Source organism: Neodiprion lecontei, chromosome 2, assembly GCF_021901455.1.
Source record: "Neodiprion lecontei isolate iyNeoLeco1 chromosome 2, iyNeoLeco1.1, whole genome shotgun sequence".
Classification (NCBI taxonomy): domain Eukaryota; kingdom Metazoa; phylum Arthropoda; class Insecta; order Hymenoptera; family Diprionidae; genus Neodiprion; species Neodiprion lecontei.
In genome coordinates, this window is record NC_060261.1 from 28,175,278 (window position 1) to 28,202,060 (window position 26,783).

General features: G+C 40.9%; 1 protein-coding gene across 1 annotated transcript in view; it reads right to left on the reverse strand.

The window, feature by feature from the left end:
* Positions 1–26,783, reverse strand: part of LOC107224455 (PH domain leucine-rich repeat-containing protein phosphatase 2) — a 99,719-nt gene that overhangs the window by 3,538 nt on the left and 69,398 nt on the right. The window contains exons 6-16 of the mRNA XM_046732959.1: positions 19,207–19,364; positions 17,745–17,891; positions 7,679–7,826; positions 7,455–7,586; positions 7,219–7,372; positions 7,081–7,141; positions 6,746–7,000; positions 6,045–6,254; positions 5,667–5,829; positions 5,300–5,583; positions 3,600–4,442 (exon numbers count right to left, since the gene is read on the reverse strand). Coding sequence (XP_046588915.1) covers positions 3,600–4,442; positions 5,300–5,583; positions 5,667–5,829; positions 6,045–6,254; positions 6,746–7,000; positions 7,081–7,141; positions 7,219–7,372; positions 7,455–7,586; positions 7,679–7,826; positions 17,745–17,891; positions 19,207–19,364 — 2,555 coding nt within the window. The remainder of the gene's footprint in view (positions 1–3,599; positions 4,443–5,299; positions 5,584–5,666; positions 5,830–6,044; positions 6,255–6,745; positions 7,001–7,080; positions 7,142–7,218; positions 7,373–7,454; positions 7,587–7,678; positions 7,827–17,744; positions 17,892–19,206; positions 19,365–26,783) is intronic.

The window sequence follows — 26,783 nt, forward strand, 5'->3', positions numbered from 1 at the left end:
TTAGATTTCTGCACTGTACTCTTCGAAACTGCTGATAGTAGTATACAATGTTCAACTGCTTGTGTTTCCGATTAAATGTTTTTTTTTTTATCATCATGATAATTGGGGTGCCTTGTTTCTAGCGAATGATCTCAGATTTTTATTAAATATTTTGACAATGTTCCGCAAAGTAGTTGTTGGAATCATTAAATTTTATTTACCAGGTATTCTCGAGAATGGGCAATACAGGGAAATTGAGAAGTCTTCATTCCTACACGTTCGATGCTACAGTAAATTATTTTATAATTAACCGAAAACGATGATTTGTAGAATCTGTAGCGACGGTATTACAAAGACCGAATTTGTTCTAAAAGTGTAAAAAATAAATAAAATTTCGCCAGACCAATCTCAGTGTGCGATTCAGTCATGTAGATTTGCACCATGTAGAATTGGATGGTGCGGGACTAAACCGTAGAGCACATACACATGCGATTTGAATAGTGCATGGCTCGATCATGTATAGTTCGATTTATGTGTAGAGCAATGTCGCGTAGGATTAAACGTGTAGGAATGTGGCATCCCCGATAAATTCGACAGCTCCGTTCGCCTGTCCATAGGCAACTCGCATAACTTTTAGTTTTGCATGGATGCATAACATAGGGAGGTGAATGCGCCTAATTCCAGGCAATTTAAGTAATTTACGGTGATCGTCATGCATTTGTTATTGATAGTAACATATTAACTAGCCTATGAATGGGCGGACTTAAACCTTATACTGCTATTTTTTGTATTGTATATTTATGGAACGATATACATTTATGACCTGGTATAATGCAATTACGTTAGGATGGATAGGAATTCTTGACTGAGATAGTGTCGGTTGTTTTTCATTTTCTATTGCATCTGAGGTGAATTTATAGATTTTCACGAGAACTGAAATGCCGTATCCTATTTGTAATTCTCGTTTTATTGTCTTCTCTGTTATTATTTGATTTCTCCTGTGAAATTAAACTCACCAGGAGCCTGTGCGCAAGGCACTTATTAAATATAAATATGAATTTTTTATATTTCTAATTGAAAAATGTGTGACTTCGTCGTACGTGTCAAGCAGCTATAATTTTGTGTTAAAAGACTAGACGTGTACTACTTCAAAAAGAAATGAGACAAAGTCTGCGATTAATGTTCTTTTGACACTTGGTTGATTCTTTGGTATTTCAAAATATTTATACCTATGTCTGAGGCGTCCAGGCCATTCTGACGTGATCATGATTTTCATCGTTCTTAATTTAATTCTCTGCTATTAGCATGCTGTAGGGTGCCATAAAAACACGATTTGCAAACTCTTAGATGTCTGTTGAAAATGGACTCTTTAGTAATCGTACGATTTGTAAAATCATAGTAAGCTAAAATCGAGTTTGATAAAACTTACGCGGCTATGTTTTTCAAAAAATAAAAAAGATGAGCTTACAGATATTTTGTGAGACACCAGAACATCAATTTAAGAGAAACGAAGTTTGGTTCGAAAAGTTGGAAGGGTAAGAAAAAGCTCAATAGACGAAAAAAAATCTCTCGTGTAGGGAGTCGTGGTCATGATTTAAATTCCGATGGAGGATTTCGAATTTTGCGAATTTTTTCTTACCTTTTTCTGATTTACTCTAATTTAATAATCAACGCAATTTTTTTTATAACTTTGATAGCTAACGTATGTCTGTTAGGACAGAACAAAAAATTTTTCAAATTATTGTCTTCCGTACACGCTGTAAAGTTATCACAAAATCCTGAAACTTTAGCGGACAGAAGAATTTTGTTATGGAACTCCGTTATCAGGTTCCCATCTCTCTAAATTTCCTTAGAGTAAAAACTGCGCAACTCGCATGATGGAGTGAATGTTCACTCTTCAAGAGTGAACTTAAACGCTTGGAGTGAATGAAATAGTTCTAAATTTCACTCGAGTTGGAGTTACGCAGTTTTCACTCTCGCTTAGTGATTTTTGATGACTCCAAAATGTTAAAAGAGTACGTAGATCGTAGTTTCATCGTAAAGAATACTATTCATCAAAGCTTATATCCGTAAACGTTGTATTAATTATATACGTAAGAAGGTTAATCAAATCAACCATTATCCGAATAACAACAGCTTTTTCAGTTCGTTCAATGAGATAATATAAGGATGCGGGTCAAAGTTCCAACTGATCAAAACCTCAAACTGTGAAAAGTCCCAATGGTTAAAACACCGAACAATTAAATTTCCGTATGATTAAAATTCATTATCATTAATCAACTTTCACGTACGAAGTAAAAACTTCACGGCATATTTAAAGGCTGGTAACATTTGCAGTTTCAACTATTCGGAATCTTAACCATTCGGTGTAATCGTCTGCCTGAGCTTTGACCATTCGACCGAAACTTTTGAACTGAAAAAACCCTCTATATTCGGTCAATCATTGATGTGATCGACCTTTTCCTCCGAGGAAAGAACTCTTACGAACGTGATTACTGTAACATTTTTTAGATATAAGCTATCATGGAAGACATAAATGACTGTTATGTTGATTGGGTTTGAAAAAATAAACCTTGATCTAGGTATTCATGGTCTCGGACAAAAAATCCTTCAGGTAGAGTTTCAGCACTTCAGAATGCAATTTCTCAGCATAGAGCAAGTACTGATTTCGAAAATGAATTTTTTCGCTCCGATCTTATGCCCGTCTTCTCTCCAAGCTCAAAATTTTCGTCTTTTCACGGAGAATTTCATTCAACCCCGTTATTAAAAAAGAAAAATAATAATAACAATTTGAAACCTTGCAAATTGTGTTTTTTAAAACCATTTGTGTGAAAAGGTGCCCAAAGTTGTAATGGATCATATTATGCACATTTTTGAATAACTCTGATATTTCTCGATAGAATTGGCTGCAAATTGATGCACTAACGTTTTGAGAGTCACTGAATCCAATTTTGAAAATAGAAATGAAATATTCAATATGAGGGATTCAAAATGGTGGCTTAAAATACAGGTAATTACGACTAGGCCTCAACACCCTTGTACCAAAAAGTCAAGAAGTGGAATAAGTCTGTCGAAACCTGTTACTCGGGAGTTTTTATATTATTATTGAAAAAAAAATCATAATGAAACTGAAAAATCATCCCGACTCACCCGTATTTTCACTCTCCGGGGGTGGCAGATTCAAAAAACAACTTTCGCAATGTAATCGGAGACCCCAAAAACCCCAGAGGTACAAATATCGAATTTGAATGTAACAAAAAAATTCATAATAAAACTGAAAATTTACCCCGACTCACCCTTACTTTCACCCTAAGGGGGTTGCAAATTCAAAAAATAAGTTCCGAAGTTGCACCAGGGACTAAAAAAAAAACCCCGGGTACCAATTTTGGTGTAATTTAATCGGTTGTATGGGGCTGCCGGTTTTGGCACGAAAACCGGTTGAAATGTTTTACGATATATTGTCAGAAAAAACGAATTCAAATTTATCAGGGTGATGGCCAAGTATAAATAATCTGGATCAGAATTTGAAAATACACGTATCTACTTCACATATTCACAAAAGTTCTTCAACAATCACTCAAGTGGGTACTCGGCAAGAGGAGAATAATCGTAAGCTTCACCTGTTCACAATATTCTTCAGCACCCCATTCAGATAATATCCATTATTCACATGGCAGCAGCAGGGCGCGGGTGACTTGTGGAGGGCAGGGGGTTGGCAGCAGGCGCAAATGCAGCCGCCACCCTCGTTCTGGTTCCTGGTTTTCCCAACGGCGTGCCTGAGTTCCCTCATGAGCTGGTCAATGTCACCTGTCCCAGGTCCGGTCAGCCGAAGTACAATGACGCTGAGATTTTCCTCGGCGCCGTAGGCTTGGGCCAAGTCCTGAAGTCGCTTTGCCGCGAGAACGGGACTGGCTTCAGCCCTGGCCTCGCGGACGGCTTCCTGGACGCTGAGCACCTCCCAGAGTCTGCGGTTACCAACGATGACGAACTCGTCGTCGTCCTCGAGGAGGACCTCCTCCGTTACCGGGTCGGGAACTACCAGGGGAAACATCGCCGCGTTTCCAAGCTGGTTTCCAGCCTGGCTCTTCTTTGCCGGTGCCAGAACCAGCGGTCCCGCAGCCCTGCAGAGGACCGCCTTCGCATCACCGGAAGTTCCGATCTTCAGAGCGTACCTCCTCGAGGTCCGCGGGTAGCCGGGGGTCGATGGAATCCTCGTGAGGTGAACCAGCGTCGCGTCCACACCGTATTTTTGTCCCTTTTCTTTAAGCTCGCGGTGGGCCGAGAGCAACGTGTACTTGAGGTAGTCCTTCGACGTCTCTTTAATGGTTCGCTCCTCCAGAAGTAGCCTTGGGATCATCTCCTGCAAGCACACAGGCGCCTCCTGGTTCGATCCTCCGTCGAATACTCCAAAGAGACCCTCCACGTTGCAGAACGCTGGCATTCTGATTTGGGATACGAATAATCTGCGGAAGGATGGTGGTTAGAACTTACTTTATTTACGATGATCGAGCGGAGTTTTGGGTCTAATTTTGGTTAGAGTGAATTCATGAAATTTGATATTATCTTCAAAGAAATACTTCGTAACGTAACTCTTTCATCGTTTCATTCAAGTGAGTTTCTAAACGACGACTGACCGAGGAAATAATCATTTCCAAAAATGTTTGGGGAAATTGAGTTTTAAAATTCATATCTTTTCATGGATGTAAAAATATTTGGAATAGTTTGAAAATGCCACGAGATTTGAGAGAATTTTATATATTTTCACCAAATTGTAAGCATAATTTAGAATATTATATTACAGGGAATTTTTGGACCGTCACAAAATGTCGTATGAATTTCACGGATTTGATCAATTTCATGATATATAAGACGTCAAAGAATTGATAAGCAAGATGTTGAAAGATTAACTTAGAACATAATTAAGTTTTATCGTGAGTTTAGAAAACTTGACAGGCTTTAATAGAGTTTCGGAAAATTTCAAAGAAGTTTGACACACTCGATAGTGCTTGTAGGAATTTTGTAAAATTTCGTGAATCACTCCGTAGTTTTAGGGTTTCAAAACTTTTCATCAGGTTTCAAGGCGGGACACTAAGAATTCAATGAAGGTCCCCAAAATATCATAAAAACCCTAGCAAAAGTCTGAATTTAAAATTCGATGATTCCTCTTGAGAATCCGATAAAAATAGTTCAAATTTCGACGGGCGATTGATGAAATCCATTTCGACCATTCGAGTGTTGGTTCGAGTCAATGGGTGTCACAGTTACATCTCTATTGAAAAACCCATCCTCAAAAAGTAAATAACGGGTAAAATAAACTCACTTTTCGCATCCTCCAGCTGTCTCAGAAAATCCAAGTCGCCAGGGTTGTTCCAAATTTCGTTCAGCGGTGACCATTTCCTGGTGATGGGGGTGAGAGGGTAGGCTGGATCGATTCTGACCAGAAACGTCCACCAGGGACAACGGTCTTTGAGAACGATATACTTGAAATTGTCTCGGGTCGACGTGCAGCCTGGAGTTACAGGATATGTCCAAAAACTGAAGCTGAGGTGGGACGAGGCTTTCCAAGTTGATACGGTCCAGCTGATTGTGAGCCAGATCCAACACCTGCCATTGAATGGAACGAATTGTTTTGTTCTTGATAAAAAGTTGTAAAGTAGTGTAATTTAGCAAGCGGTTCGCATTCTTACCCTGAGAGAATTGGTTTTGTTGAAGGTCGGGCAGGTTAAGAGCCGGTTTGAATGCACCCTGAGGACTCGTAGATGTCGTAAAAGTGCGACATTGTCTGGTAGATATTGTAGACGGTTTCCTGACAGTACAAGTTCTTCGAGATCGGTCCAAGCTGCGATACAACTGTAACGTCAGTGAAAATGGAGAGGATTCCATTAGTAACGACTAGGCAGAAACTCTTGGATACGTGAGTAATTATCGATTAGCGAAGAATCGAGCGAGTCGGGGTCAGAAGTAAAAAACAAAATTGTGACAACGTAACAATCAGAACTGCGATTTCGAAGAAAGAAGTGGACCCTTATCCGGTAGAAGAATAAGTGTGATACAAGTTTGCCTACCTTTCCGGCATGGTGTCCAAGCTATTGTACGCAGCGTGAAGCACCCTTAGAGCTGGAAGCCTGGCGAGAGAATCCAAGGCTGTGTCTGTCAGACAATTACCGGTGACGTAGAGCTTCTCGAGACAATGGGTACCTTGTCCGGTCTTGGCCGAGTCTTCGACACTCGGCAATTCGGTCAAGCGATTGTTGGACAGGTTCAGAACCTTCAACCTGATAATCAGCTCGTAAGATAAATGGACTCAAATCATACCCGGATGGAGTGATTAGTGCGCTGTGCTGGCAGATTAGAAAATATTCACTCTCATCTCTCGACCCTGTAGTGAACGTACCGTGACATGGAGTTTTGTGTAATGTACCCCACCACAAAGACGCGTAACATAGTGTATGTGGCACTGTTCCTAGAGATGTAACAGTATGATCTTGTGCAAGGAACTGTGAATCGAGCGTTTTACGAGGGTGATAAGAGAGCGTTCTAACGTGAACGTCGCCGTGTATTCATGTGGTCATCACAGTGACCGAACGCTCTTACGTCACGGCAAGATTTACCGCTGTGATGTGGCACAGTGCACCGGGGTTACATCACATTTATTATATACATACCCCATTGTGAATTGACTCGGGATTTTTATCTACGTTATTTTTATTCGCATTATCCGATTTCCCCACGCAATACACCGAGCATTAAGAAAAAAACACCTCACCTTGTCGTATTGTGGAAGAAATTCTCGGGCAGGGCTGTCAGGGTATTTCCCTGTAGCGTCAGATGCGCTAAGTTCAGAGGCCTCCTGGGGGGTGGCAAGGCTTGGAGCCTGTTGTGGGGCAGGTGAAGGACTTCCAGACGAGAGGGCTGGGACAACAGTCGATCCGGAAGAGCAGTCAAAGCATTGTTGGAAGCGAATAACGCTCGCAACAACGGAGCCTCCGGTGTCCAGTCCGGCAGGCTATCCAACGAGTTACTGAAACACGGATTGCAACAAATTCGGCGCTTTAAAACCAACCAAGATCTCTTCACCTTGATTAAACTGGCCATACTTACTATGAAATATCCAGATGCTCGAGATTCGTTGGCACTGGTTCCACGGTCAGTTTTGTCAGTTCTGAAAACGTCACGTAATGCGTGACAAGCGTCTTTATAACATCAATATTATGAAGGTCAGAAGAGATAATTGCTCACTGTTATTTCCGGCGATTAGGGAGATGAGGTTCCTTCCGCAGAGGGTCAATTCCCTCAGTATATTCCGGGCGCATCGGACGCTTCTAAGTCCCTGGAGTGCGCTGATGTCCAAAGTCTCGATGTTGTTTTCACTCACGTCCAGGTGGGTCAGATTCTGAAAATCATCAATTGCAGTCATACGCGGGCGGTTTTCATCATCGAAAAGATCCGCAAAAACATTTCAAAATCATTCTCACTCCGTAATTTCCGAGGATGATGCTTCCCTTCAGCTGATTGTTCCTAAGATTGACTTTGTTCAGATTGTTCCGGTTGTTTTTCTCGTCTTTGAAATATTTGCTACCTTGATGATCGCCGCGGTGCTGAACATCCTGAAAAAGGTCAGCGAACGGAACGCGTTTATTCGGATTCGTAAGAATCGTTTACGCTTGAAATACAGCTTCATTGCGAGAAGTTTACTCACAGAAACAGCGAGAGCCCGCATTCTGAGAAAAGATGGCAAAGCTTCGAGCGAGTTACCAACGACAGAGATAATTCTCAGGTACCTCAACTCGCTCAGCTCTGATGGCAGTTCCCTCAGTCCATTTCGATCCAGAGTAAGCTCCTCGAGGCTACCAATGAAATTGAATAACGTGACCACGTGGACAATTCAATGCGAAGCACACGTCATGGCAACGTTTATCCGTGAACCGTATCCCTGAACGGGAACGATGAACAGTCTTTAAATCCCCATAATCATTCACTTTCCCGTAATGTTTAGGTGTACCTTAGCTCGCGTTTCCTTTTGGAAAGCAGACGTCTTGCGATATATAAACCATATGTATATATATATACTTATCGCGGTGAATGATTCCCCGGCAATTGCGTCACGGATTTACTCGAGTCTTGCGTCGATGCTCAAGCATGGTATATATATAAGTAAATATATAAATCAGCGCCAAGAGCGTATCGGAAATGATTTTCTTAACAACCAATTACAATATTGTGGAACTAACGTTGCGCAAAAAGTATCGATAGTATTAAGCTGGACGAACGAAATACGGAAATGCGATTACGGGACTTGGAAGCTTCGCCTCTTCGAGAGACAATAGGGGTGTCCTCTATACGTTCGAATTCGCTAGATGCGGCTGCGGTAAGCCCAATTAAGACAATTCGGTACCATTAGTATGCTAACTAGTCAATACGTGTAACCTACATACCTACGTGCGTTGCGGTTCACTTTAACCACGCCGCAGCTCACCCGAGTCGAAACTCGGGTAATGCTCATGTTAACAATTAACGCCCCGCTATCCTGTCTGATCATTATGGGCGGCTGATACATTCACGTATCCTTCAACCCCGAACTGACGATTATCATGACAAAATTCATGCGACTAGCTAGCCAGATATTATTGTAAATGAAAAATTTCAGTATTTAATCACTGATTCGATTTCAGGTGTGATGCACCGTCTTTAGTCACTGATCAATTTGTGCCCATAATTTCAATATTCGTGTTAAAGAAACATGCACATTACCAGTTTCGTAAGTGAAACGACTAGTTATTGTTATCAATAAAATGCAGTGAAAAAAGTGGAATCAATTACCCTGTAAAATGAAGATGCTAAAACATTAAACCAGGAATATAGTTTTCCGAATTAAAAAATTCTGATCCTATTATTTAAAATCCTACATTTTCCTGTTTCGATGGTTTTACGTATTTCAATTCTCGCTACTCGATAAAACGAGTTTACGATAAATTGCTGGACTTGGCTACGCAGACTTCGTAGGAATTAAACTTCTGCTGATGCGTCTTACAATAATTTTAATTGGAAATCGATTGACGGCTACAAATTTTGGTTTCCATCTGCTGAGTAATAAATCCTTTACTTTTATTCAAATTGCTCAGACTTCGATGAAAATTCTATAATGTTGATTATATAGGTCGGACAATTCGAAAAATCTAGAATTTTCGCGTCGCAGCGTATTTTAATTCGAAAGATCTCAAGTTTCTGATAACCTAAACACAGGAATATTATTCACAATTTAAAAAATTTTAACCTCGTAGTACTAATTTCATTGGTAATAAATTTTTACATTCAGATCTCTCAGTTCCAAATTTCCAGTTCCGCAATCACCAATTTCGGTCGAGGTATAAAATAATACCAAAAGCCGAAAATTTTCGATTAGATTTATGTTCTCGGGTTACCGCATTCGGAAAACTTGGAAACGAATCCCCCAAGTTGGGGATCCCAGATATACCGTTGGTTTAAGTTCTTCAAACCGCAAAGTTGCGATTCCGGTAAGCCAAACGCGAAATATACGACCTCGGCAAAAGTTTTGCTAGCACGAAAAGAAGAGATAAAAAAAAGTAGAGAATTTCACCTCTCGACAGTTTACGTTCACGGCTAGATTCCTCGATTAAAAACTATATCCACCAGACGTTCTGCCGCACATTTGACTCGCGATCTTGCACACACAATTCAACAGCACTCCTCGATACAATTACTCGTTCAACTGACCGATGACCAAGGATCGCAATAAGCCGCGCAATGGATCACGAGCAAGCCGAGAACTGACTGACAACGACTGGTCGATGGATGGCGGACCAGGATCCAAAGAGCAAGTAAAAGGCTTGTTCGCTGCTCGAAGAAGGCACGGGCCTTACTCCCGGGGCAGGACTATCAACCGGAACGTTCTCGACGCATCGCCGCAGAGGCGTGGAGAAGCCTCGAAGAACACAATAACAACCTGCGTAGCTATACGATCATAAGAAACCCAGGGAGCAGAACTGCACCGTTTATTATTAAACCTCGGTGTCTTTACAACGATAATTTTTACCCTGTTGAAACAAGTGTTTGTACAACGCGAGCATGTTTCAATCCTATTTTCCGTACGCAAAGTACCAGTTTCTGCGACGGTAGAGTGAGTCTGCGAATGCGCATGCGCGTATGACAGAAAAGACCACTTTTCACTCCTAGGACTTGAAAGTGGTCGTTTCTGTACCGCGCGCATGCGCTGTCGCGAACACATCTGACATTACTTACGCGACCCTAACCTCAATTTTGTGTTTCGTAAAGAAACGCGTAACATACCCTTGTTGTGTAAAGAATCGTGTGCAACAAGAAAGCAACGGTTTTTTCGTCTCACGTATTTGCAATATTCGTCTTCGGCTCACCTACGATTCGTATTGCAAACTTACGCTCGGCCCTAAAAGACCGAATTCGCTTTCTTGTTACACAATATGCTGTTATTCGAAGATTCGACCAGGCACTACACCGAGAGAAATTTTTAGTTTTTCGTAATTCCAACAATATTCAAACAGTTTTTTAACGATACCTGTTTTATTGAATTTTCCTAGTTACTGTAACGAATAAAATTTTTCTCAGTGTAGTTTTTGACTCTCTGAGAGCTCAACTCGGCAACATTGATCTATACAAATATACATATAAATAACGAAGAATCGTTCAAAATTTAAATCCTATTGCAAGGAACAAAGAGAAAACATCTCAATCTTGAATGAAAATTCATACACTGGATAAGTGAGAGGGTTCAATTAGAAAAGAACTGATTAATCTTGTAATATAATAAAACTATGTAATTCCAATCAGTGATCAATTATATCGTAGGTGAAAACCTATTATTGTGAATTGATCCCTGACTTGTTTTTGGGGGCTAATAAAAATATTTTGGAGAATGAAAAGACGAAATTTCGTCAGCAAAGCTGTGAAACACGAAAGCTCGTGCCTCATCTGAGTTAGGGCTTGCATGCTAGAATTGCTCAACGTTGTGCGAGCTGGATAGAGAGTTTCTTAGCACAGGTGATGGGAGTTCGTGAGACCGTAGTTCCTTCAAGTTTACCTTGCTGTTTCACTCTCGCCATTTTGGTCTTCGGGCACAAGTACGTATGGGATTATAGTTCAAGCCCTGCATGTGTTTTCTGTAGGTTCTACAATTCGCGGACTTTGATCATGTATAGGAGCAAATATTTTCTTGCTAATTATGCTCTATTGGTCAAAGTTCTCCGTATCTTGCGGAGTCGCAGTAACGTTCAAACGTTGAGCATTAATAAAATATTCCGTACGAAGGCGGTTATGGAACGCAGAATAACTTATATGGGATGAACGATGAATTATGAATTATGAATTACTGGAAGGTCGTTTACACGAATTACACTGATGGATAGTTTTCGTTGTTTTTTTTTCCGTCTTTGGGCAAGTTTCATTGCAATTTTAAGTGAGACCATCAGCAGCAAATACATTAAAACAAATTCTTGGTAAACAAATAAGTAACGATACTAACGATTAATTAAAATCATCTTCCGTCGTCAAATTAACTGAAGCTTTGATTAAAACCTTTCTTTAAATTGACTAAAGCTGTCTTTGAAAGAAAAGTATAATTTACGGGAAATGATCGTCGAGTTATTTGAAAAAGGTAAAATCATATCAATCCCGAAGTGCAATAAGCGAATGAAAATACAGAAAGTATTTATTTAACGAGGGGACATTTACTCAAAGAAATCATAAATTCACAGCTGGAAATTGAATTATGAATGAAAATATCTACGATGACTGAAATATTCTCGAAAATAGGAAGGAATAAATCCAATTAACTGAAATCATTGGGAACTATTGTAATTCACTTGGAATCACACGATAGCGTTGAAGATGTCAAACAACGTATTAGCGTTAAAAATCGTGGAAATCATCAAATCGTACGCCTTTTGTCATAATAAGCGCCATACTGCTCTTAAGTCATTGAAATTCTATTCGATTCAACCTAATTCATATACTTTCATTGCTATAAAGTTTTTCAATCCGTTTCCATTGTTTCCCAATGATTTTCCATCGTTCTCAGTAATTTCCAGTGATTATCAGTAATTTGTTTCGATTTCCTACGATTCTATCAAATCCGGAAATTACTGAAAATCGTCTGGAACGCTAAAAAATCGTTGGAAATCAATGAAAATTACACGATAAGATAAAAATCAGTACAAATCACTGAAAATCAATGTCAAAGAGTCCAAATCATTATTTTGATTTTCAAACGACCGAGTCCTCGTTATTCAAAGATATGTTTTTCAACAGCGATGCGATGCGCCAGAGTAACCAAAATGCAAAGGCAATTTCCACTTCCGAGCTTGCGGCTCGAGAAGTGCGGTAACGGATGTACAGTCTGGAACACAATAACGTACGGTGCATAATTCCTAGATGCTGCATCAGGTGAGAATAGGAATTTCGACATTGCAATGTCAACCTGATGCATTGAGATGCATTTGGCTCAGAATGCAGTTAAATTTTTTTTCACCACAAGCGATGGTCGCCAGCCTCCTGGCACGCTTCTGGATAAGACATAGGCATGAATCTCTGCAAAATAAGACGCTCAGGTGTTGCAGAAAGATAGAAAGATAAACGCTGCAGAGCTAACGAACATCTTGGCGCAAAACGTTGACTTCTAGTAACGTAACGTCGATCCCAAGGCTAGTGTCAACGTCAACAATCTACCATACCTGAGCCAGGCTCACCTGCTCTCAGACCTCTGCTACACACATTACTTTATCTTAAAACGTTTCTGACATTTACTGAAATCATAACACGTTTTCCTTGTATGCGTGTGCGTGTGTGTGTTCATGTGTCGTACACGTACACAAGCTTGACGCAGGTCATAACTGAACATGACGTGAACAGTGTCTTTGTTACGATCCGTCGTCATGCCGGCACTCAGCAATGATAGTGACGTTAGACATGCCCTTTGCTCGAGGCAGCAAATATGAACGTCTGATGTGTTCTCTGCATGCTGTAATGTGAAGCGATGCTTGCGACACAATGTTATGTGATTTTGCACAAACATTATGAAACCTCTGTCATCTTGGTGAAAACTGTAGTCACTTCTCTTATTCTGTGACCATAGCAACCAAACTATTCCAAATACCTTATCTCGGGATATTACAATAACTACAATGTGTGACCCGCCTTCACCCGAAAGCTTGATCGAAGGCTCCAAGACGTCCGACAACCAGTAATTCACATGCTGAAAGCAGAAGTGATGGACGTGGCCGGCTGCACATGCGTTGTCTGGAGACGGTTCAAGCTTTGCAGCGGTCTCAGGGTCGACATCCAAATGGCAGGGACAGGAGGTGTATCGTTGGTCGTTACACTTGTTCAAATGAAGGTACGTCTCCACGAAAGTGACGAGCTTTTCCACGTCCACGAAGGTTTCTGTGCCTGGAGGTAACAATCAACCAAACACCGGCAACAAAGTGTTTACGTTGATGCGAATCCGCTCTTCATCTATCCCGGTGCGTTCGAAATTTTACTCTACTTCCAGATGCTTGCCATTTATAAATTCAATGCGCAACCGGTGGGTAGACTTCTTCCACAATTCATGCGGAGTCGATGCGTCTTCGTCATGGTTAGGCCCCAAGCCTCGTATGGAGCTTGCAGAATCTTCGGACTCCGTGAAGTTACCGAGGTAGATTATTAGGTCGACAGGTAACACCTCCTTTTTCAGAAGATACGGCAGCTCCCATGGGCCCGCTGATTTTATGTGTTCTTCTGGATTCACTGCGATTTTAGTCTCAGGAGTGAGAATCTCTGCTATCGGCTGTAGCTTTTACTCTGAAGACCGGGAAGACAAGAGACGCGCTTATACATATACTCCATTACCAGCGCGATGCTGACGCAAGCAAATGAAGTAATTACATTACGCCGTATCGGGCGCTCAGTTTTGTAAACTGATTTTCGGGGTCGTGGGCTATTATTATTCCTCAACCACATTCGCTGTGCAACTGATTAAAAGGCGAAGTATACTCCACGATATGAACAAACGTTACTAAACGATCCGAATATGGGAACATGAACGACCCTAACAATTACATTTTCCTATTAAAAGAGGCATTCTATTGCTACCGAAATTGCAAACGTTAATGACCCTTACGTACTTCACACGATACCAAGGACGGTGCATTGTCAACGAGTTCATGACCGTTGGTTGTCATAGCGAACTGGAGCACCTCATCATGCTGTTTTACAAAAATGCACACTACCGTCACCCGAGCACGGCTGCGAAGCAACGGCAGGCAAGCTGGGTGCCGTGAATTCTGGTGAGCAGGTTCAAAATAATCAAAATATTTCAAACTCTTTATTAGAAAATACAATGCGCAGAAAAAGTCTGAGAACCATGAGGATAATACTTGTCATTATACATATTCCATATCTTTTCCTCGAACAGATATGACACCCGAGCGTTAAACATTTCATCATCGGCTAATGGAAACAACAGGATAATTTCTACGATATGATATAAACAGAAACAAGGAAAATTAAATAAGTTGCTAACCCAACCCATCGTGATATTGGGTATCGCGCGCAAGCATTCATGTCACGTACGTATGAGCGTATTATCTTTACGCGTGGCGTGACAACTGAGCCTCTAAGATTTTTTCCGCCAACAAGTCATCCGCTTCGAAGTCTTGGACCGTTGCTATCGGCTATTAATCAGTCAACAAGCGTCATCATCATAAGCTATATTCCACAGAACGATGTGTCGAAATCCAGAGCACTCTCCAGCGGAGTGGCGTGGCTACCACTTTGAAAATACGGAATACGGCTAGGCGACAATTTCTATAAACACCTGTTAGTCGTGCCGAACGCTCATAAAAAATTGAACGTACGTATACGCGTTGGCAATAAGTACGCGATATTACACGTGAGGGAGGGCTTGCACGTAAATTAAAGATGATGATTATTACCATTATTAGTATTTGTTTGTTTGGCCTTATTGTGTATTGCTATTTGTTCCGAAAATATAATTATCATGCAATACTTCTTGGTATCATTGACATGGAATAAGCTGACGCGACACTGCGTCCAGTAGGCATCCCAACTCACGTATATACCTGTATGAGCTTAGGTCTCGATCGGTCCGCTAGCAGGCTGCATGTGCATTGAATGTGCATCGGACCGACGTGCAGATATAGGCGTTACGCTGCAACTCGTGCAGCAGCTACTGCACTCTGATGGGTCGAGGAGTGCACTCTGATGACGGCTTAGGAGTTAACATCGATGCATGATAGAGTTGTGTCTCCTGATATCAAAAATACCACCCCCCGCTACCCCCGAGCCCTAATTCTGAAGTTATAGCCCGTACGTTTTGGTGTAACTGACCGTATGTACCTACCTACTTTCTTTCCTATTTCTCTACCAACTACCGTACATAACGAAAGTAATTTCTGGCTGCAGCAGGCGTGCATTCTTGGCCGTGCAGCGGATTGCGCTGAGTTGTTTTTGATCGTTGAAAACGGGCTTGTTACCATTCTCGGTGTAAATTTCTCTGCGAATTTTCGGTATAAATCCATGCTGCAATGTATCGGCCGACATTTATACACGCGCGTGCATGGCTAACATCCTCCGATACGACGTGCTATGTACTGCTGGGAATACATAGGTGCATTTATGTATCGCTTGGACTGCCATGCATACCGCGAGAACATAACTGGGGTCGCGTTCGTTATCGGCCCGATGCTGCTGAATACATCGAATGCTTTGAACCGAAACACGTACTGGTGAATTTGAATTTCAGAATTCTATCAGCCAGCAGGAAATGCGGAAACATTTTTCACCAATTAGCCATGAACATCGGCTGCACAGCTTTATCCGTGAAAAATAAAAGCTCCAGACATGGCCGAAATTTGGCTAAACGGAACTCTGCATTACGGGCTCGCCGATCGTCAATTGTCTTTTTCTCGGTACAGATTTCGGAATTTAAACAAATTATGGTAAATTTTAGAGGGTTAAAAACAATGCTTCAAGGGTGTTTAATGTTTTAGGAACAGGATTTGAGAACCTTGAATTATATCCATTCCGAAAGTGAACGGATTTTAAAACGTTTTTACGTCATTTCAACTGAGCGTAGTTCTAGAAGCGTTAACGGTGCAATTTGTGTACAAAAGGAAATTTCTGGTAATAAAAACAAAAAATAAAAAAAAAAATAAATGTGCCCTGTGTGTATGGGGCATTCCATGCTAACTTGACCTACCGCCAACCCTCATCATCTCTGATTTTGCTTGAGCTTTAATATAGTATTTCGGGGGTCGGAAAAGTAACTCCTGAGATATTTCATTTTTTTTTTTTTTTACCACTGGTTAAAGAGTTGTTCTATTTTTGCACTAATTTATATCCGAACATCCGTCAGTCGTACGAAAAAATCTTCGAGACGACGTGAAATGGAAAGAAAACTTTGTGCCGATTTTTTTTTACGGCGACTTGATGCATTTTTTGTTGCAAAAACAGTCTAAGATCGCGATTTTCATGCTGCTGATGTTTGATGCCACCTTCAATTTTCGTGAAAATTTCAACTCAATTTCCTTATGAAAATACGAAACTTTTGATATCTTGCCGAAGATGGAGAGATCTTTGATTAAAAATGTACTATCAAATAAATGTCAAGGTAACGAACAATATGATTTAACAAATAAATGAATAATTAATTTGATTATGATAATTTCACTTGTCAGATATAACTCGATTTCGCAGACATTTAGATCAGATAGATAATCCCATATTGTTCATTTCCTTGACATTCGTTTGATTGTAGCTTCTGAATCAAACATCTCTCCATCTTCGGCAAGGAGTTTTTTTTATTTTCACAAGGAATTTATGGTGAAAATTTCGTGAAAATTAAAGGTGGCCAACACCGTGAAAATCGCGAGCTTAGACTGTTTGTACAAATGAAAAAAAGATGCATCAAGTCGCGAAAAAAATAGGAATCAAATATTTCCATCCATTTCACATCATCGCGAAGATTTTTTTGGCAAATGATTTTTTCGTACGACCGGACGGATAGAAATTAATGTCAAATTAAGACGACATTTTAACCAGTGTTCAAAAGAGTTTAAAAATAAATTAGTCGTTAAGTAAAAAGTTTTCGACCCCCGACAATACTATATCAAAGTTGGCATGGAACGTACTTCATTGCCTTGTTATATACTTCAAATTTGCCTTAGATTCTGTCAAGAACATGATCTTGAAATATGGCTTGGCGTTAATTTTTTTCACGAACCCAGTTTGATCTGTTATCCAAATTGTTTGTATAATTCTTGAAATTTCTTCGACTTGTTCGCGTCACGATCTCTTTCTTTTCCGTTTCAAATTACTGATTCTATTTATACTTGCAGTATACCATATTTTCAGTAGATGTCGATTAAATTGAGATAGAGCGACACACGCACGTTTATCTCACGTTGCGTATCGTCTTGTTTCGCCAACGAACTTGTAACGCTAAAATTTATTCACGTTCCGTACTCCGAACTGTGCGGCTTACAAAGTTCACAATTAAAAAGTATAATGCACGACGATGTGCTAAAAATAAAATGATATTCATAAAAATACGCAGTGATATTAATCGCAACCCGAAACGCCGTCGTATGAACATTGTCGCCCAGAAAAAAAAAAAAAAAATACCAAATACCCAACACCCGAGATTAGGTAGGCAGGCATATAATACAAGCTACCTGAAATATGGGATCGATAAAAAAATTTCTTTCTCAACTTACTTTACGAGGCGGTTGATGTCGGGAGGAATCTCGGCGATGAGGTTGTCGGATAGATCGAGGGTTGTCAGCCCGTTCAATTCCAGGAGTTCCCTCGGGAAGCACTTCAGGTTGTTCCTTTGCAGGTGTACCACGGATAACCGTGGAAACCTTTATCGAAAAATCCGAACAGCGGGAGATAAGTCAAAACGTTTATATTCCATCCTCAAACATCACTTGTGCGCTTAAATTTATGCCACATACAAAATGAACAACAGTAAAGAAAGAAAGAAAGAAAAAAAAAAGAAGTTGGCTGGAATCGTATCAAATTTTACAATCGCGTCAATGTTACTGCGCGCAAAGATCTTTCTCAGATTGCTTTTTACACAGAGATGTCGATGATTTTTCAAATTATGCACAGCTTGCGTCTCACGGCAGCGACACGGACCGTTAATTGGGATAATAATCGGGAAAGCAATTAGTTTTTAGGCCTTCTTTACTCCAAGAGCATTTCGCGTGACGCTATAGCTTCTTATCTGTTTCAGAAAATCTATATCATTATAATAAATAGGATATTAAATATGCGTATATTTCACCACCGTTACGGGGATGCTGGCGTTCCAGTTTTCACGACTGAACTGCAGGCTAAGCAGAATGCAGGCGTCGTTCACCAATACTTGATATAACCACTTTACGTAACGGGGCTTCGACTGCTGCGAGGCAATTTATTCTCATCGATTTTTCCATTTTCTCTATTTTTCTTCTTACTAGACGTTCTCGATATTGTCCTTTAGATTACCTACCAGTCTGACTTGTTCATAGAATTACGATTTTCCATAGAATCTTGAATTTATGTTATCGGTAATGGCATATTCCGAAGTTGCAGTTTATTCGCTTTCTTTACTCATATATTTACGGAAAAGTATTTTATCATTCTCGAATCGAGGATACCGGAGCTTTTCTATGCTACACACCGATGTGCGTTTTTCAATTCCATTTCACATTAACAATGTCACAAGGATTGCCGGGGTAAAAAAATTCAAAAATTTATGTTATTTGTGTAAAATAAATATTTCTCCCGATAAAAATAACTCTGACGGTGATTGCCTACAACTTATGACTCTGTACCATGTGTTTAGTTACAGTTTTCAACGTGTTTATTAATTTCAAATTAATTACATTCGAATTTTGTTTATTTATTTTTTACTGTATAGCTCGTTCAGTTTGTTAATAACACGTTAAACCCGAATGACAAAAATATTAATAAGTTTCGATTATAAATTGAAGTGCTGTAATTTGGCAAGTTTATAAAATTCGCTTTGGGCACGGCAAGTGGAAGATTTTCGGACAAATGCGTAAAAAGAAACTAAGCGTTGATTCTACAACAACCAACGAATGAAACTTTATCCTACGATTGCTACGCGCGTTGTAAGAAAACGATTTCCCTATGCATACGTGGCGCGTACATTAACCGAAAATTAATTACCTCTGCAATATTGCCAAATTGCTGTCCGGGTTCCCAAGCTGATTCTGTCCAAGGATCAGTTCCTCGATCGCTGGAAAGGCGATGGTGCTGTCCGGTATCCTGGACAGGCCGCCTTTACTGAGGTCGAGTAAACGGGGACACGAGGGATGCTGAGTGGCCTGAAAAACAAAGGAGCCACGCTTTTTATTTCCAGATTCTTTGCTCACGAGGGAGAAAGACGGATCGAGATCTCGAAAGGTTTCGATTTCACGTGCTCAGATTTTTCTCATCGTCAGAGCAATAATGAATCACCTCAATCTCAAGTGAATCCGTTTCCAGAGTGTCCTGCTTGTCGGGGTCACGTTCCTCCATAATGGCTACCAAGTTCCCGATGTGCACCATGCCTCAGCTTCCGAATTGCATCCGGGTGCCAAGTTCTCGCTAACTAATTAATCGGCGTGTTAAGGTGAATCCGCGAATGCTGGAGCGGTAGCTGCGATGAGCTGAGGGTACAACAACAACTCTCTATCACGCGCAATGCACATTAACGCAATTACCCGTTACCCATGCTTCCTTCGATCGTTTCCGCGGAACGAAGCTCCAAGGCAAACGTGGGTAAAAAGTAAACAAAGGCCCTGATCAGCCGTAGTAAGGAGTGCGAAGAAATATTCAAAGTCGACCCAGTTAACGGACAGCCACTCGAGTTATTGGAAACTTGCAGCAATTTCCGAAGGAGCAAAGCACCTCGTCTTCTGTACCTATGCCTGTACTGTACCTACATCATCCGCACGCTGTAACCATTCGGTGGTAATTCACGTCAGCCGATATGCTAAGTTTGCTAACTAACGGAATTAGTTACACTGGAAGGTTATCGGCTATTAATTTTCTCGGAACCTGCGGAACCGTACCTTGTAAATATATGTTCCCGTGTAAACAGGACGTTATACACGTTGACACACACTTGTCTCTCATCGTGACGAAACTTCATACTCTAACCATCAACTGTGTATTAATTTTAGTAACCATAGGTCAAAAGTCGTATTGGTATCCAATTTTTACTTCCAATTGGACACGGCATTAAGATACCTGAGCATCGGTCAAGCTTGAAGTTACTAGGATCTCCAATTCGCAAGGAATTTGACAGTCAGATTAGGAAACCGGGTTGTGCACCCCGGGCTTATCACTACTTTCCGAAGTCCTACCATACAATTCTAGACTCTCTTCTCTATGGATCGAGTCTTTCTTCTTTGTTCTTCTACGAAGAAATGTCTGGGGCAGTCTGATAGAGAGCCCAGATAACGACACGTGCACGCACTAGACCCGGTCTAGAGATCCCGGATGAAACATTAACCCACCACTCCTACAGGTGTGTGTCGACTGGTCTTCTACCCAACTTCCGCACGTTACGACGCTCGATTCAGAACCATGATGGCGCGGGACAATTCCATGCCGAATCGATAAGCTTTCTCTGATGTTTGCAGTACTTTTTCCCCAAACTCACAGTTATAATGACAATTTTCGGCGGGTCAGAAAAGTGGTTATCGCCACGAGGCGTTCGAAGTACTTTTTGTAGCTTTCTTTCGCATGTCACTCAGAGTTTAAATGTGATGGAACGATTTTGAAAGTGCTTCATTGAGGGTTTCATTGGTACTATGGTTACAGAACATTCCGACAGTGATCAGTAGAGCGAAAGACTTAATGTGGGAATGCGATCGGTATTTGATATGTGAATCGACTTTCTCCTCTTGGCTGTATTAGGAAAATATCTAGATTATAGATTTCCGGATCTTGATTCGGTGGAGAGCGATTCGGAGCAGTGTATATCGTTGGGTAACATCTACTGCTTCACGTCACGCTGGATGGTTGGGCGCGTGCGGTTCATGTATGTGCCAATCGACGATGCAATGTACGTTTATGCATCGACTATGCTGTGTGCAAAAATATGCACTGTTCGAGGTGCGTACACGGGAAGTTCGTTTTGGCAACAAGTGGAAAGCTTGTGTAATTATCGACGGATAAGAAAATAATAATAATTCTCCCTGTTTATACAGCAAAGTCACCTTTTCTGGACGGTTTTCGACCTTGGCAATTGTAATCGGATCAAAGTTTGACACGTGAATGTTTATGAAGAGCGAGTCAATTTGCTAAATATAAACAACTAACTTGTCTATTTCGATTGTGGCGACAACTGTGTCAATTTGTACGTTGGGCTTCGTATAACTTGAACCATGAACTAAGCACTTGAAGAATTTAGTCAAGCAATCACAAAGTGGATGAATCATTATCATTCTCCAATTTGTCAAAGTCAACACGTTCTGCATGTCCCATTTGGGAAAAAATGAGACCGTTTGAGAAAATTGGAATAGTAAACTTTAATTATGGTGCTCGGAAATAGTGACTGTTACCTCTATGATGCCCCCATCCACACTATAGATATCAGAACTGTGTTCTACTTGGGATCGTCACTGCTATGCGCACGATTCTATATCCTTTAACGGCTCGATCAGAAATGAAAGTAAATAGAGTATGTAGGTACCTTTCCGAAGGCTTTCGCGAATATTATGCCTTTGGTAGAATACACATTGCTGGAAACTAACTACTGCGCAGCAGTCAGTTGAGGTTGCCGTATTGACACAGGTATGGGAATGACTGCGTCCAACTTATTTCACAAGGTGATATGCACTGCATACTCAAGTAAAACGAGGCTGAAGCTAGCAGCCAGAATTAGCAGCGAAACATCCCAATGTTCGTTCGAATGAGGCGGTGAAGTCCGAAAATGAAAGTTTTTTGTGAAATACCTTGAACCCTCAATACTTTTATATAGAATTACGAGGATAAAACTGCACTGCATTTTTCTATTTCAAAAAAGTTTAACACATTTGGCTGCTCGCTTCAGCTTGATCTCAAGTTACCGTGTGGCTTGTGTTTGTTTTTCTAATCGTCAGTTCAACCACGCTTGTCAGGATCTACCAGCAATACTGTACCAAAGTCCTCAATGAAGGAATGAAAAACTGCGTGTCTGATACAATACCGTTTTCTACATATCAAGCCTCTGAATGTATTCTCAAGCTTTCCTGTCGAATATATGACACTGAACTCTGACACCCGAATGAACAACGAACATCTATCATCGACAATGATGAAATGGATACACCCAACGAATGAACACAATAGTACCATGAAGTATTTGCTACTGGATCGTGCGTGATTTGTTGGCGTCTTTATATACACTCTCGAAAAAGGCTGCTCAGGTATTCTATGCGAGGCTCTACACTTCATCGATTTGAGGACTAGGTTATGTGACAGAACCGTCATGCGTCAAACCCGAGGTTAAATAGTCATTTTCGTGTGTGCATTGCGCGGAAATTGATTTTCTTAGTTCTTTGGTTCTTTGATAGAAAAATTAACGGTCCAAGGACTGTCAATGACAGCTTTTGGTGAACCGAGGTCTAGGAAATACACGATCGACTATTCTGGTAACTGACACGTATTTAAAAAATATCTGTACGGTAGCTCAAACCTCCTACGATTCCGTTCGACAACCATGTTACAAGAATCACAAATCAGGTACGTCACTCAACTTTGCACTCGTCACATTGCCACAATCATTTGCACTGCTTTCCGTCTGTACCCACAATGTTACCTTGTGTTTGTTTTAGCTATTTAGCCAACAATTAATTTCGTGGATTCGTATACACATGTTTAGATGTTTAGATGTCATGGACATCTACTCTCGAATGGTTTTCCTGGGATAATAATTTTAGACCAAACTTTGCATTATAAATCAGTAGTTTGGCAGTTTCACTCCTGTTTGTCTTCTTTCTTGCCAAAAATTATATTCCAACGTAACAAAGGACTCAAGAAGAACAAAGTTCCGCCAAGATTTTAATTCAAATGCAAAGTAAACGCTGTAAGTTAACGGGGTTCCAGATTATCCGCCACTTTTCACACACTGTGTCGCTGTTTCATACCGGTGATTCAACATTCTTCACTCTGTATAATTCATTCCACTCGAATCTGCGACTACAACCATAAGTCGACCACCAGCTTCAAGTCTGGGCGATGAACTCTGGACTCAATCAGCCGATACGTCGACGATGGTTCCACTACAGAGAACCGCCTTCCAATCAAATTACGAATGGCACTGATCAAGGTCAATTCTAACTCTGCTCGGTCTGAGGTCACTGTGGATAACTTGGAATATATTTCACCAGAGTAGAAACACACGAACTTTTACGAAAAGTACTCATTTCGCAGTTGGTTGAATACCTGGGTTGAATCTGATTCGAGTACCACAGATAGCCGGCATTGTCGTTCGGGCGAACAGAGCGAGTCGATTCGCTGGCCTCGCTCTTACTTTCGTTTCGATACCGCATGCTGGCCGCCGAGTGCGATTCGCGACACACTCTTCATCGAAAGATCGGATCTGCGCCGGGTTTCGAATTCTCAAGTGCCGCAGAAGCTTTGGCGAAGAGGAGATGTCGCGAGGGCTTCGGGAACGAATCGTTGACTGAAAAGTCAGGATTGTCGCGTGTGTTCAGAGACCCGCGTTGGCCGGAAGACACGCTCCGTGGATTCCGTTCCCCAGATAACCGTCTTATACCGCACTACCTTCCTCCTTCCAGCTCGCCTTTCTCGCTTGGTTTAATCGCCGGCAGGTTCTCATTGTCGAAGAGCGAAAGTGATCGATCCGAGGACCGAGTCGAATCGATGCTGCACACCTCGAGAGTTTCTCGCCGCGATTAGCGAAGGCTGAACTTAACCGCGAGCCATAGAGCTCAGGGTGAACGTCGACAACTGGTGCAAGGTACGCGTTTTGGAATTGTCGAATCTCCTGGTGCTCGAGTGGGAAAATTTAGATATTCCACGAGAAATCCCTCGCGTGCTTAGTTTGACCGAAAGAATTATGAATGCAGAACCGGTAACTGTAAACACGGCTTGTTGACTCCACAGGCATATTAGGACAAAGTTTAAATAATGAATTGACCGAATCACTGAACGAGGAATACCGTAAGTTTGCATCGCATTATCTTGCAGTTCGGCTTCGTTGCCAACTCTGCGATATCATCTGCCGTTAACTAAGCTCACCTGATATAGCGATACATCCTGCAAGCGAATTAACTCCGATTATTCGATCGTTGCGGTTTGGTTGGGAAATTGTTTTCATGGACAGGTTTTTGCAACGTTTTTTCCAATACGATCGGTCGATTTTCAGATTAAACTTGCAATTCTGATTTATATCGTAATACGTGATACTGTAAGGATCACGGATTTTAGATTCACAATTGTGAATTTACTGTCTCAGGACGCAATATGGGAGAAGATAAGAAAGTTGGCGCGAATCGATCTGCAAGAGTTGCAATCAAACTTGAGGTCGTGAAATATACACATATTTTAGACAGTTTCAGACAGCCTATTTTTCAGCCTTTTGCATTCAATCGCAACGGACGAATTCAAAGAAAAGTTGGATCCCAAAGAATTTGGCTAAGTTCACCTTGTCCGTAATGAATTCAAAGTATAAAACAAAGGTTTATAAAGCTGACAAAAGCATCAGGCCTTCAGGGTGGAATAATTTTGAAAGTTTGTTGTTTTTTCGCCTCTTCTCTTTTATCGGCACTCTACGACAGTCTTCTCTAAAAGCCGTTTTTTTCATACATCATCCAAGACGTTGAACTTTATCTTCGAAGCAAATCTTGCAGGCTGGTTACAGAGCCGGGAAGGTGGATGAATTTTATAAATTTCAACAAAAATTCGCGTATACAGGTGTAACGCAGGGGGAAAATTCCACTTCCGAGGATGATAAAATTCCGGGTGAATTTGTCCCTCGTGTCACGGAAATATATCCTTGTAAATAAGATTTAATTAAAGCCGGAGTGGCGAAAGCGTCGAGGCGCTCTATTCTCCTACCGTAAACCTCCCCTTACGAAACCCATCCCAGGCCAATACGGGGGACAATATTATCTCTCGGCTTTCTGTTTCTCTAGCGCCTTTTTTTCTCATTCCCGAGTGTGTTAGTGAGTCTGACGGGCAGTCAGCGAGTGGAAACATGTTGCAAATCTTACGCGGAATTCTGCGAGCCTCGAGGAGAGAGGCGCAAAGCTTGTAGCTCAAGCTGCTCCGGAAGAAAGGGGATGACAAAAAGTAAATTAACTCGGGACGGCGCGGCAGCGAAATGCCGAATCATTTCTGTCCGTGAAAGCCCGGGAAATTCGAAACGGATGCGAAGCTTAATTTCGCGTGGCCTGGCAAAACTATGAGTGATGATTGTTCTGGTTCGCATCAGATTCAGCTGACCACCCCGTGAGTCGCGTCCTTGAATTTTCTCCGAGGTTGGAATACGGAGGGTAGAGTATGGCAGGGAGAACTATCTCATATCGGGTTTCAACCGAAAAAGTGTCCACCAAAAAGCGACGAATAGTGGTTCGACAAGTCACCGAAATGACGCTAATACACTCAGAGAAATTTTTAGTTTCGGTTACCTCTCTCAACTATTTTCATTTTTTACCACAATCTAAAAATATAGTTCCAGGTGGAAAACGAAAATTAGTTTTGTAGCTGTTGCCGGAAAGTCTAGTATCCGTTACTATTCTTTCTCGTTGCGATCACTGTTACTAGATTTTCTTGCAACTGTTGCGAAAATTTCATGCTTGTGCAAGAATAAATTGACTTTAAAGCCTTATTTAACTAAAAAAGTTGAGTAAACCGAAGAAACTGATTTTGCGTCGCAATTACCAAAAAAGGATCGACGATAGCGCTAAATGGTTAGGCGTACCTCGTTTTTCCTAATTCCAACAGTATTCAAACAGTTTTTTTTAACGATACCTGTTTTACTGAATTTTTCTAGTTACTGTAACAAATGAAATTTTTCTCAGTGTAAGCAATCAGGGTTTAATCTGAATTTGGCGGTTATAGATGAAATGAAGCGTGTCTGTAATTAAATGTGAAACTTTTGTTAGCTCGAGGTGATATCGTTGCAATCACTTGATAGAGCAGATCAGTTTGTACTTCCGTTATTCTGACTGTTTCTTCAAATTCAAAGAGCATATCTGTTCGTACTTCGGTTATTCGGACCGTTTCTTCATAACCTTTTTGCGGCTAGTCGGCGCTTGTAACACGATAGCTCTCAATCCTGTTCGATTCTATAAAAAGTATTTATTTCTGAGCAATTTAGGGTATACCTGGGTCTCCCTCTCTTTCTCTTGCGAGCCTCTCCTTCAATCAAGTGTATATGTAGCGATATTTCCAAAATAGATTAGGTTCGTAAATGAATGGAGAATTGTTGGACCAGAAAGAAATAGGATCTAGGTTTCATAAATCGCAGGCTGATAAATAATAAATATCAAATCTCATTCAATACGAAAGGAAATTGAGGATTTAATTATATGATCTTTTAATTTATTAGAGCCCCGGATTCTGTAATATTAGATATCCCACAATTCTGTAATTTTACCTGTGTTTCTTTGATCAAATAAACAGATTACATAGAAACTCCAAAGGTTGTTACCTCTAACCCAGTTCTATCATTGCAAGTATTTCTCGTATTCCATGTCGAGGAATAAGAAATTTGAATTACGCGCGGGGAAATAATTTCAAACTGC